Source organism: Daucus carota, chromosome 7 (assembly GCF_001625215.2).
Source record: "Daucus carota subsp. sativus chromosome 7, DH1 v3.0, whole genome shotgun sequence".
Classification (NCBI taxonomy): domain Eukaryota; kingdom Viridiplantae; phylum Streptophyta; class Magnoliopsida; order Apiales; family Apiaceae; genus Daucus; species Daucus carota.
In genome coordinates, this window is record NC_030387.2 from 35,221,198 (window position 1) to 35,233,761 (window position 12,564).

Here is a 12,564-nt window from a genome sequence, read left to right on the forward strand (position 1 = left end):
TGTGCATGGCTCCGCTAAGTTAAGGACATGGTCCAAACAGCTCCAATGTATGGCGACCTCCATTTCGTAGTAGTCGTCTAATGATTATTACAGGCTCACCATCGATCCCCTGCGACAACAAACAAATGTACGTAGTGAGCATAGGTAGACGTGAGGAAAACAGCTGTTAAAGAGTTGTATACTCCAAATAAATCCAGATTTAGTTGCATTATTATTATGGTCCCCAAACTCACCACCTACCCACCTCCAAGCTCCAACTCCCCTCTGTCTTGTTCTTCTTCATTCTTATCTGCTGTGTATTAATTCCCTCCCATTGGCTCGTCTAGGAATCCTAAGATGAATCTCTACACCAATAGATAAGCATCAATTAGTCTCTAAGCTAATATTAAACCCCAAATAGCATGATTTTAATTACTCCGACCCGTTTTATATTTATCATATAATTAGAAAAATAATAAAAATTATATCATTAAAAAGTGCATTTAGTTTATTTTAATATGCAATTTTCAAATTCTATATATAATGAATAAATAATTGTAATGTTTAGTCAAAATTTAATCAATTCGACATGGTGAAAACCAGTAGACGGAGGGGGTATTATAAAAATTTGGCTATACTTTTTAATTTATAAATCAAAAAATATTTTATTTAGTATAAATTGTTTATATAAACAGATGTATTTATCTTGAAAATTACTTGTATTATATCTTAAAAAATACTTTTGTAATCTCAATAAAATATATTTTAAAAGCCAATTGGTCCCTCGAATCTCGCTAATCTCCAGATGATGATATCTTAAGATCTTTCCGGTACATGATCAAATCGTAAAATAATATAAAAATACTTAAATGTGGAAAGATGATATCTTAAGGTATTCCCTGTACACTAATCAAATTGAATAAATCTGTAAAAGTACTGCTTCAGAATTAGAAAGTGAAGATTCCATTTCCTTGTTTCTATCGTTTAAATATCACTAGAATTCATATTAAAAATTCTATCTACCGAATTATCTCTCCTTTCCATTCATTTTTATATAATTTTTTTATATTATTTAATAATTTTATTAAATATAATTTTATGATTTATTTTTTGAAAAATATATATAAATTCAAATAATGTTTTTATCTAGAAAAAAATAAATATAAAGTATATTATATTAGAATTTTATATATACGATGAGTTCTCTCTCCCAGATATATATACAATTCACCGAGATATGAGTTCTTCCCATAAATAAATTACATATTTCCAGCTCTGTGACTTTGTATTGTATATTTGTATGTTATGGCTGGACCTACGGACAAGTAGACTATAGAGCCACCTTAATGGCTTAAAATATCCCTGTGACTGTCACGCATTCAAGATGGCGGGATCATCACTTATTCTTAATTTGGTGTGTTGATATTGACATTCGAAAGCAGTTGATATTGATCTTTATGTTTTCAATGAAAAATTGTGACTGATAATCTATGCGCTTATTATTATCGTTTTAAAATTCACGATCACAAAACAATGAGCGCAATGTGCACATTACCAAATTTCAACTTGTTCAAAATCGTACGTGCATGTGATCAAAAAAAATCCTTTATTTACGAATTGAATAGATAAATTTGGATTCAGGACATTGATAGTTCGAAATAGATATTACTCCAGTATATACGGGATAGATGATAAACAATGCTTAACAGGGAAAGTAGATTAATTAAATTTGATAAACCGAACACATTCCCTGATTTAAATTTGAAAAACCGAACACACACCCTGATTTTCGTTATCACGCGTTATTACCATTTTTAACAGGATCTACTTACTTCCTTAGCGAAAATACGAAAATTCCAAATTTGATGTCCAATTTTTAAGAAAGCGACATTTGCTAATTGTGATGGAGTGATGGTAAATTGATTAACTTCCCGTTTAAGCTAATCCAACTTTATAATTTAACACGCTGCAACAAATATTCCAACTAAATCAGAGGCGAATAATTAACGTGATAAGAGACTTAAACATAACGAATATAGCTGGATTCAAAAAGTCAACGCCGGAGTATTAATAGGACCACCGCGATTCAAACCATCAATTAAATGTGTCGTTTCGACGATGAGATTTTAACCGATGACCGGAATGGAACGAGATTTTAATAAATCGCTAAAATCTAGACTAAAGACATTACCCTAATACATGATGCTATTTACAAAAATACCCTCCTCAGCCTATTCAGGAATAGCGCTCAATGCTGCCGTAAAATTCCTCCTACTACTTCTCCCCCCGCCGTTTCTCACCCCAACGCCACCGCCATCCGCCACCCGGCGAGACGACGACTTCCCAGCACTCTTAGCGCCACCGGAAATCACATTTTTCCGGCGACACCCGCATTTTTCGCCGCCACTTTTAGACAATGCAGAACTGGCTTTAACAGCCAATGCCGCCATTTCCTCCGCCTGAAGCGGCCTGCGCAACCGAGTCAACGGAAGAGCGAAGTACAGTTGACCAGGAACGAGGTCGTGATCGTCAGGAATGGGCTGAGCGACGTCGTCGAAGTCCATATCATCAGAGTTACAAATAAAAGAAGATGGGTGCTTCTGCAAGACGTGTGATACTTTGACGGGGTAAGGGTATTCTTGTAAATTTCCGTCTTGTAAAATGAGTTTGGCTGTGGCCACTGAGGTGGACTCGCAGGAGCTGCAAATACCCATTATTGTGTGTATAGATTGGAAGGTGTAAGTATTGTTTGAGAGGTGGGAATATGTAGTGGGAGGTGGGGAAGATGGTGTTTATATAGAAGGGAGATCTTTTAACGTGACATGAAACAGCTGGCTGTGTAGTAAAATAATGCTCCATCTCTTCCACGTTAAAAGTTGCATTGCATTGCATATTTGAAATTCATGTATGGTTAGTAAATATGGTAAGTAATTTATTGTTTTCTTTTTAAATTTCGAACAATTTTTTCATATACTTTTTCATTGAATAAATTGTTTACAGTATTGAATATAGCTTCTACTTCTAGCTTCTCTTTTTCTTCACTCGTTTGTGTAAATATGTAGAATTATTTTTAAGAAGTTGAGAATGCTAGTTTCTCTATCAGAGTTTCTACTTTTTTTTCCAAAAACTTTATTAACTCATTTACTTCTCACTTCTACTCCACTTTTTTAATTTAAGCAAGAAGTCGCTTCTTTCAAATTAATCCAAACGGTCCTATAAATCCTAATTTTTTATAAGTACTTCTCGATTTTTTATTAAAACGATACGAATAACTGTTACCCACCGCAATAAGGGGGAAATGTAGAATCTAGGATGTCATGAGAGCAGTTGTTTAAATTTAAATTTATATGATGTAATTTACTTAGATTTAAATTTATTATTTATAGTTCAAAATTCTAAATACTTTTCGGATACTTGTTTTCTCTTTATCAAAATAAAAATTCTGAGTAGCAAATTAACTTATTACATAGTATCTTTGTTCAGATAATACAAAATTTATTTTCTAGAAAAATTTATTAGTAAAATTATTTTGCGGATGCGCAGATTTGATTATTATTTAACTCAAAATATATAAATTTGCATATGCTTACGGCTTACCTCTTTCGTCTAAACCTTAAATGCGTATTGTCTTCCCGCTTTTGTTGGGAATTGAATTGGGCGATTTGCCAACCTGTCAATAAGATGGTGACAGGCTGTAAATATATCACTTTACGTTGATTCCTGTTCCAGGGTTTTCACTCTCTAACTCTCAAGTTATCAAGTACTGCATGCGTCCCTTTTTACACGTCCATTTTGTTTTTCGAAGAGTCAAATTGACTAATTTTTGATTAAACATTACAAATTATCTATACATTATTTTGGAAATTTAAAAATTACATATTAAAATAGACAAAATACACTATCTAATGATATAATTTTTATTATTTTTCTCAATTATCTAGTACATACAAATTTCGGTCAAAATATATTCAATTTGACTGGTCAAAAGTCAAAATGGTCATGTAAAAGAGACAGAAGGAGTATTTGCATCATTCTGATTATTGGATTAGTAATTAAAATTTTCTACACAACACACATCAATCATCAATATACTCGTATACGGTAGAAGCGAGGGGCGTATAGGTGCCGAATTTTAAACAGCTTTGTTCAATTTTTCTAATTTTCTGGAATTTTTAGATAAAAAATATCAAAAATAAAAAAGTTTCCGGCATATTGGAAGCATAAAAAGTACCTTTGTAGTTTCAGATATATTGGAATAAAATTTCAAAACTACCTTTTTCATTATATCAAAAATAAAAAATACTTACCTTAATAAATATCAAATCAGAATTTAAAACTTTTTTTAAATTATTTTGATACTGAAAAAGGTTTATTTTTCTTTCAAGACTATGACCATATTTTTGAAAAATATATATATCAAAAATAGAAAATATTTTGATAAGTCGATTTTTTCTCAAATCAACCTCCTATTAATTGAGGTCAAGCATTTTGAATTTTATGTTACTAGTAAGATGTGGATTTATGTTTTAAATTTTATGTGGGTTTTTCTAGTGTGTGTCCATGTGCACATCCTAAACACTAAATTCTATAGGTTTGGAACATTTTGATTGGTGTGGTTGTTGCATTTGCAGGAGGTCCACCATCATCAGGAAACAAGAGCCAATCAAAATGCCCAAAATCTATAGAATTTAGTGCTTAGCATGTGTCCATGAGCACACACTAGAAAAACCGATTTTATATTACTACTAAGAGCATCTCCAAGAGCCTCTTAATTGGCTCTTAAATATAATATAAACAATGTGACTCTTAATAGCTTAGTACAAATTTAAGAGCGTAAACTACACCAATACTCTCTCTATATCTCTTCTTTATTTCATATTTTTTAATATTGGGCTACACAATAAAACAAAATTAGAGGGAAAGGTGGAAGTGAATTGAAGTAAAAAAATATTTTATTGTGCAAAATTAAGTTAAGAGTTATGTAGTGCTTCTTAATTTTGAGGAGAAAGAAACAAGAGACTGTTGGTAATTTAAGGAGCAATTAAGAGTTGCTTAGAACAAGTTTTTTTCTCATCCTCCCCAAATCAAGTCTAAACGAAGAAGCTTGGAGATCCTAAAAGATATGTACTCCCTTCATCCCAAATTAGATGGTCCCGTTGATTTTGGGCACACAATTTAAGGTTCATTGACCGCATAGATACGTGACTTATTTTTAAAATTATATTTTTGCAAATAAAAATTAAAATATGAAATTTTCATTTATAAAAGAAAAAACAAAAAAATAAATTTCGGAAGTAGACGGTCAATGCACCTAAAGTTACGTGCACAAAGTCAACGAGAACATCTAATTTGGGATGGAGGTAGTAATAATTAACGAGCGTTCCCGATTCAGATGATTTGAGCAGAGCGGCAGTCATGAGTATGATAACGATGGACATAAATAGAAGGAGCCCGCACAACCTTAAATTCCACTTAAATAGTATCCTTCTGCAGCCATTTGGTATCCAAAAAATTCATGAACAATATACACCGACGCATTTTATTTTTTCAACAAAAAGAGACATCATCCGGGGTACTTAATCTCAACAAAAGGTAAATACTGAAAAAGAACCCGAAGTTTTCCTTTCTTACGAGTCCAAATCTCTCATGCAGCTGACATATTTTTTATTATCTTACATGCAGTTGACATCATTTTTTATTTTCTATTTTTTGATGATATTTTTATTTTTTTGATTTTTCAGAAATATTTTTAGAATTTAGTTTTAAAACGGGATCAACCATGACATTATTTAAAAATTTATTTTTCTGTTTCTATATATTACTAAAAATAGTATTTTTAATTATAAATCCATACAATACGTGGATAGGACTAAGTAAAACTAAACCGAACAATATGTGTTTTCAAATTTCCTAAAAAATTCGATCTAAATTGAGTATATTAAAATAAAAATCGACTCGATCTGATTCATAGAAAAATATTAGGATCGATAATACGAATGATATATAATTATATATATATATATTCATATAGAGGAAAGTTATTTGGAGTCCTATAATTTGTTGGAGTCTTGGAGTCCCAATCCAGGCCCTCCATTTTGATTTAGATCCAATGGCTAATAGGTTTTTTGATTTAATTTTTAAAAGGTATATTTTGCTTTATTTTTTTACACAGATAGGGATGCATAACTGCCTGCTTGTTGCTTGAATCACGCGGCGGTTACAACTGCTCGAGTGTTTACTGGATTATGGGAAGAAAAAAAAAGTCCTGCATTCGTTGTTTCTTCTCTTTTCCTTTTCATCTTTTCTTTCTTTGATCCTTAGCAGGCAATAAATATAACTAATGGAGCACTTTCTTTTGTTTAACATAACTGGTGTCTAATGTCTAATAAGAAAGAAGATTCGTGTAAGTTCTGCAGTTTCTGTTACGTTGAAAAGGTTTCTCCAGATATTCCTACATCGACTAATTGTGTGCAGGACATGTTCTGCATAGTGATGAATAGGAAACAGTTTTGCTTATTTTTTAATAGGTAACAGGGTTCTGCTTAGTCTAGTAAACGCAGTACTTTGACAATGAACTTAATAATCATTAAAAAAAAGGAACACATGTTGCGTGACAATTACAGAACTTGTGCAGATTCGCGCACAAACAAATATACAATAATCCAGAACAATTCATATTATCCAAATTAGAGTCGTGCACCCTTTCATTGCGAACATCTAATCCACAGGAATTCATCAGCTCTTCTTAAGAAGATTTAACGTCTGTTTGCTTTTGTATTGCTCTCTTCGAGGACCTCCTATAACCCACAACTACGTCTGACTTTTCTGTCACAAAGTTATCGTCCAAATTCACAAATACTGGACTCTTCTTCGGCAAATTAAAAACCCACGGGCTTTCAATCAAACAGCTACTTTGCCTCCTACCTGCATTAACATTTGAAAAAGAATACACCTGTTACGCAAAATATAAACTTGACAATAGTTATCACAGATGTTCCAAGATACTAATCTGTTAGAAACTGGAAGGACACGTTAAAAACAAGAATCTCCGATAGCCAAAACAAACAAATCAAATGCATAATCACTTATTATGCAACTTCATGATGAAATTAGTAACATAGTGCAAAACTAAACCAAAAAATATGTAGATACTACAATATTACAAATTTGCAGCACTACTACAAAAAAGGGCTTAGACATCGGCTAAAAACCGATGTCTATTGAAAACAGGACCGATGTCTTCGCATGTGATGTAAAAGGTAGGGGTCTTAGACATCGGTTTATGACCGATGTCTAGGACCACCTTTCACAGCAGTTCTATTAAAGAACCAGATGTCTATGCATTGAAAATCATCTTTTTTTACATGATTCTAATATGAAATATGGTAATAATAGAGGCTGAATATGATCTTAAACATGAGACGCACAAGAGAAAAATGAACACATTTGCAGTGGAACTGATGTAATATTCATTTTTAACATCAGTTCCCTAAACTAACCGATGTAAATTACTTTGTTTCACATCATCTGTTTAAATTGGACGATGTCTATGTTCGTCTTTCACATCAGTTCTTTATTTCAGTTGATGTCTATAGTTTTCTTTTACATCATCTCTTTATATCGGTTGATGTCTATAGTGTTTTTTTACATCAGGTTACTTTTAAATCCATTGTCTTTCTGTAGTTTAGACATCAGTTTTTCAAAGAAGTGATGTCATTTCATATTTTTTAGTCCATGTTCCACCTGCTTATATAACATGCCCAAATGTAAAATTAAAATCTCAAAACAAATCAACAATCAAATTTCCCAAGCAACAATATCACCAATTACCAAACATATTTGCATTAATCCACCAACTAATTACATAATTCACCAACAAGCAATACTAGTACTGATGCCAACTAATTCAAATTATCCACAACACAACCAATACTAGTAGTACTTCAATTCACAAGTCTGCATTGCCATTAACTACACATTATACTCCCAAAATCAGCAGTAGACTTCTAAACGAAACCTAAAGTCAGATTACTCCTAAAGTCATTGCAACTACATGAATGATTCAATATGGCTAAGAGCCTCAAACCGGACCTCATCAAGCTCGGCTTCCGAACAAATCAGCTTACGCGTCTTAAGAGCCCACTGAAATGTAAAACAATAAAATTATAAATTATCCAACTGCACACACACACACATATATATATATATATATATATGACAATTACAAAATCTAAGGAATGTAAATACCTTCTTTAAAAATGACAGTTCATGGTCCATTATAATTTCTCTTATGTAGCGCATAACTACATAGCCACATTCAATCCCACCAGGTTGTTTGGGACATCCCTGTTTAAAAATAAAATTAGAATAGTAACATACCTATATAATAATACCGTATTAACTGATCCTAATTAATAGAAAAAACAAAGGTTATACCGGCATATATTTGATACTAGGGGCTTTATTTCCCCTCCCAGCCTGAACATTAAAAGTAATCATCGCCCTGCAGTCACGTGTGGTGGTGACATTAATTAGTGCAAAATAAACGATATTTCAATAATTAAATATAGCTCTGTATCAAATAATGGAAATATCTAGTCAGTGCTTTTTCCAACTCAGGAAAATTAGTTCCTCGAGGCAAAGGATTGAGTACAAATATTTCTCCAGCCCATAATATGACCAATATCCAGTGACAACTATGTTTATTACAAAAAAAATTTAATTAGTAGGAAAAGCCGGTCAGGATTAGAAAAATATCCAATGGCCAATAAGGACGGAGTACTTACTTGGTATTATAGGGTAGTAGGAAAAGCCGGTCAGGATTACCCTCTTTCAAACGATTCACCAAGTTACGTTCAATATCTGTACTGTTGGTGAATATGGTTGCGGGATCACAAAAAGCATACATTTCCAATTCATCATTGTCACGAACCACCGTATGCAAGTACCTGCATTAGAAATCAAATAAAATATTTATTTTTCAAAATAAATATGCACACAAGCAAATAATATGAGACAGGGCAGAGGCGACAAGAATAAATTGGAAAGATTACTTACGCCATGTATGCAGATATTGCACCTTGCCCAATCATTTCCCAAAACACACACTGAAATACATATATACATACACATACAACCCCACAGACTCCAAACTCCACACTCGAACTCAAGTAATAAATAAGAAATTACCTCCTCCAACTCGAACAGAGCTTGAACAGACTTGAATAGAGACTCCGAGCTCGAACTCCAAACCCCACAGACTCCAAACTCCACACTCGAACTGAACTCCACACTCCACACTCGAACTGAACTCGATCTGTTGAAAAAGGGGGAAGAACAAATGAGTATTGTAATCGAACATACAAAGGGGGAAGAACAAATTTGAGGATGAAATCAACCTTTAGGGCACAAATTTGAGGATGAAATCGGCCCAATTGGAAGCTAGGGTTCGCTCGCTGAGAAAGGGGGAAGAACGGGGAGAGAGAATCTATTTTGCACAAATGATTTAATTTAGGTAGTTTAATTAGTTTTATGTCTTTTTCCTTTTAATTTTATGTTTAAAGACAGGTGTTGATGTCTTGTTCAGACAACACATCAACTAAGCGGGGGTTTTAAAAGCGGGGTGTTTTTGTTTGTGAAAATTTTGGCTAAGTGGGAAATAGCAGCGGGGAAGCGCGGCCAATTTTTTAAAAACATGTTTTAGACATCGGTTTTACACTGAGATGATGTCCAGTTTTTTAATAGACATCGGTTTTTAAAACTTCGATGTAAAAAAGGGTTTTAACATCGGTGGTTTTTTTAACCGATGTCTAATCTGTGATGTCTAATCCTGTTTTTCTAGTAGTGCAGGCTAGATTAACAGTTGCAATCTTCGTTCCCAACAAAACATAACCAATACAGTATCACATATGACACAAATTCAGGATCAAACGATAACAGAGTGCAGGACTCATCAACAAATTATCTAGAATATTACCAAAATGTTAATCTAGAATATTACAAAGTTGCAAGACATATTATAAGGTACAATACTCAATTCCAAACATACGCACCAAATGCAGTATCCCATTGAACAAGATGTCCGGTTCGAAATTAATCACAAAGTACAGAACTCAACCACAAGATGCATTACAAAGGCCTAATTCAATCGAAACAGTCAATATCCAAAAAAGTGTTCTATACTGATTCCAACGGGAGGGACTTCTTGAAACGGGTAACCTATACTTTTTAGATTTATTGAAGTACTAAACATGAAAAAAAAAGCGCCTCTCTGTCATTTCTGTCAAATTCGTGGTGGTATAAACTTAGTTTTATGTCAAATCTAATATCAAAGGAAGTAGATAAAAATTTATTCTTATGCTAGCTAAACTATTGCCAAGTGCCAAGTGTCAAGTGCCAAAAATTTCAAGACCTGATGCTATTTGGTTTTGCCCAATTAGGTAGAGTCACTATTCAATATTAAAAGCATAGGGAAACATTGGCAAGCGTTAATTTAGCTACTCTACTTGATTTTTAGTGTTATTTACTAGTTCACCTTGTCGTACTAAAGAAACACTTTGTAAAAGGACAAAAGAAATCCTTTTAGAGACTTCCAAAAAAAAGAGTTTAAAATCTAGATTTTAAGTTTATTCCTCTTTGACATTATGCCCACATTTGTTGCAAGTTTCGACATCTATACATTTCCCCAACTAATGCCAGGAGACTTTGAAATGATCTTTCTATAGAAATGTAGCCTCTTTCACAATAAACTCTATCAAGGTATCTTGTAAACATCTGGTCCAAGAATTTGGTTCAAGTTAATATGAGTACTTTCACATAAAGCACCAAAACACAGATGCCGTCCCCAGCACACTGCTTTCTGTTCACTACTCTTTGTTGTCGTTCTATTCTGTTGTATAATCTTTTTATTTGGTTAACATGACAACCTTATCCCATCTGTAATTTTTCAAGTATGTCTCTCGATCATATACAAACTCTAATAAGTTACTCCTATTACCGACATAGCCCCAACCAAAAATATTTAAGATTAGGCAAATGCAAGACAAGTCAGTCAATGGGGAACCCATACAATCACATAGTATGCAATTGCAGGATAAAAATAACAACCAAATGCAGGACTTAACAACTAATTATCTTCAAACAAGAAAATTACACAGATGCAGGACACATAAAAATGTGCAATCTTCCTTCCAGAAAATACATATCAAATTTAAGAATCACACAGAACACAACTGCAGGATGAAGAAACTCAAAAAGCGCACAACTAAACCACAAAATGCATTTAAATTGTCGAAAATGTACTGCACACCAAAAGCCCCAAATTCCATCGAGTCAATTATTATCCAAAAAAGGTAGTTTGGTGTAATATGCAGAGTTTGAACACACACAAATTTCGATTTCTAAAAAGCTCCTAAAAACAAGGAGAGCCGACAATTGCAGCACCACCCATTCAATGAGGCTACCAGCAAATGGAGGAGAATCCATTCATTCGGGATGCCGGATTTCATAGAATCAGTCTTTCCAGCGGCAAGAACAACGACATGCAAAGCAATTGAAGGACATAATGAGAAGATAGTGGGCATACCTGAACTCATCTTCGAACAAAATTGATGCGTCCTGCAAAAGCTCTAACTGGTGGTTGTGTTTAATATATATGGTTCTGCACCTAGGGTTATACACAGCGAAAATCAGGGATTAGGTGGTAACGGCCGTACTAGTGTTTATCACCGAAGGATGCGGGATACACGCGAAAGTGAAGTTCAAAAATGCTTGAAAATTGTCAGCGGTATATTTGATCATTAAATCAGAGCCATGGGATCTTTTTAAGATCCAACGGTGGATCTTAGGGACTCCAAATTCTTAAAAGCAATAGTGTTCCACAGAACTCCACTCTCTCTCTCTATATATATATATGTATGTATATTATAAGTTACAACTTTATATGTAATTTATAAATTTAATTATATTTATTCCAGTGAAGCGGATGTGATCAATTGATATTTGTTTTATATATCATTATTATCAATATATTCAATCTTGACCGGACATAATTTACTTTTTTATTTATAATGTAATTTATCTTTTAAAGAAAATTCAATTCTCTGTGCCGCATCGGTTGAAACAATAATAACAAAATTATAAAAGTAAATTATAAAATTATATCATATACAAGTTTTAAAATATTTGTCCAGCTCTTTATTTCAAACATAACTAATTAGATGAGATGGAAGGACCTCTTTTAAGTGATCATTTTAATATTTAACTCATTTTTCAAAACCATTTGAAAAATTATGAAAGCTGTGAGTGGGTGGAAACTAGGAAAGGTAATATATGTAACAGTGTAAGGAACAGGTGAGGTGGCACACGTGGCAAGAAGTGGTGAACAAAGATGCAAAATAAGGGTACGCAGCAGGGCAATAAGAAGGCCACGTTAAGCACGTTGAAAATGAGAAGGCCCCATGTTGGAATCCAGCCAGAGCATCCGACAGAAGCTTACGTATTCCCTGATTCTTTGTTGCTGTTACGATCGACACCAGCCATCTTCTATCTTTCTTTACATTAATCGAGCACTCTTCGCTTGTCCCA

The 12,564-nt window shown here is 33.3% G+C and overlaps 1 protein-coding gene across 1 annotated transcript; it reads right to left on the reverse strand.

Moving 5' to 3' along the window:
* Positions 1 to 2,006: 2,006 nt before the first annotated feature.
* Positions 2,007 to 2,765, reverse strand: LOC108195337 (uncharacterized). Its single transcript, XM_017362297.2, has one exon. The coding sequence runs from the start codon at positions 2,691 to 2,693 to the stop codon at positions 2,211 to 2,213; it is 483 nt and encodes a 160-aa protein (XP_017217786.2). The 5' UTR covers positions 2,694 to 2,765; the 3' UTR covers positions 2,007 to 2,210.
* Between the last annotated feature and the right edge of the window lie 9,799 nt (positions 2,766 to 12,564).

Bases quoted from the DNA above. Each gene is read 5' to 3' on its own strand.
- LOC108195337 (XM_017362297.2), bottom strand. From the start codon at position 2,693: ATGGGTATTTGCAGCTCCTGCGAGTCCACCTCAGTGGCCACAGCCAAA.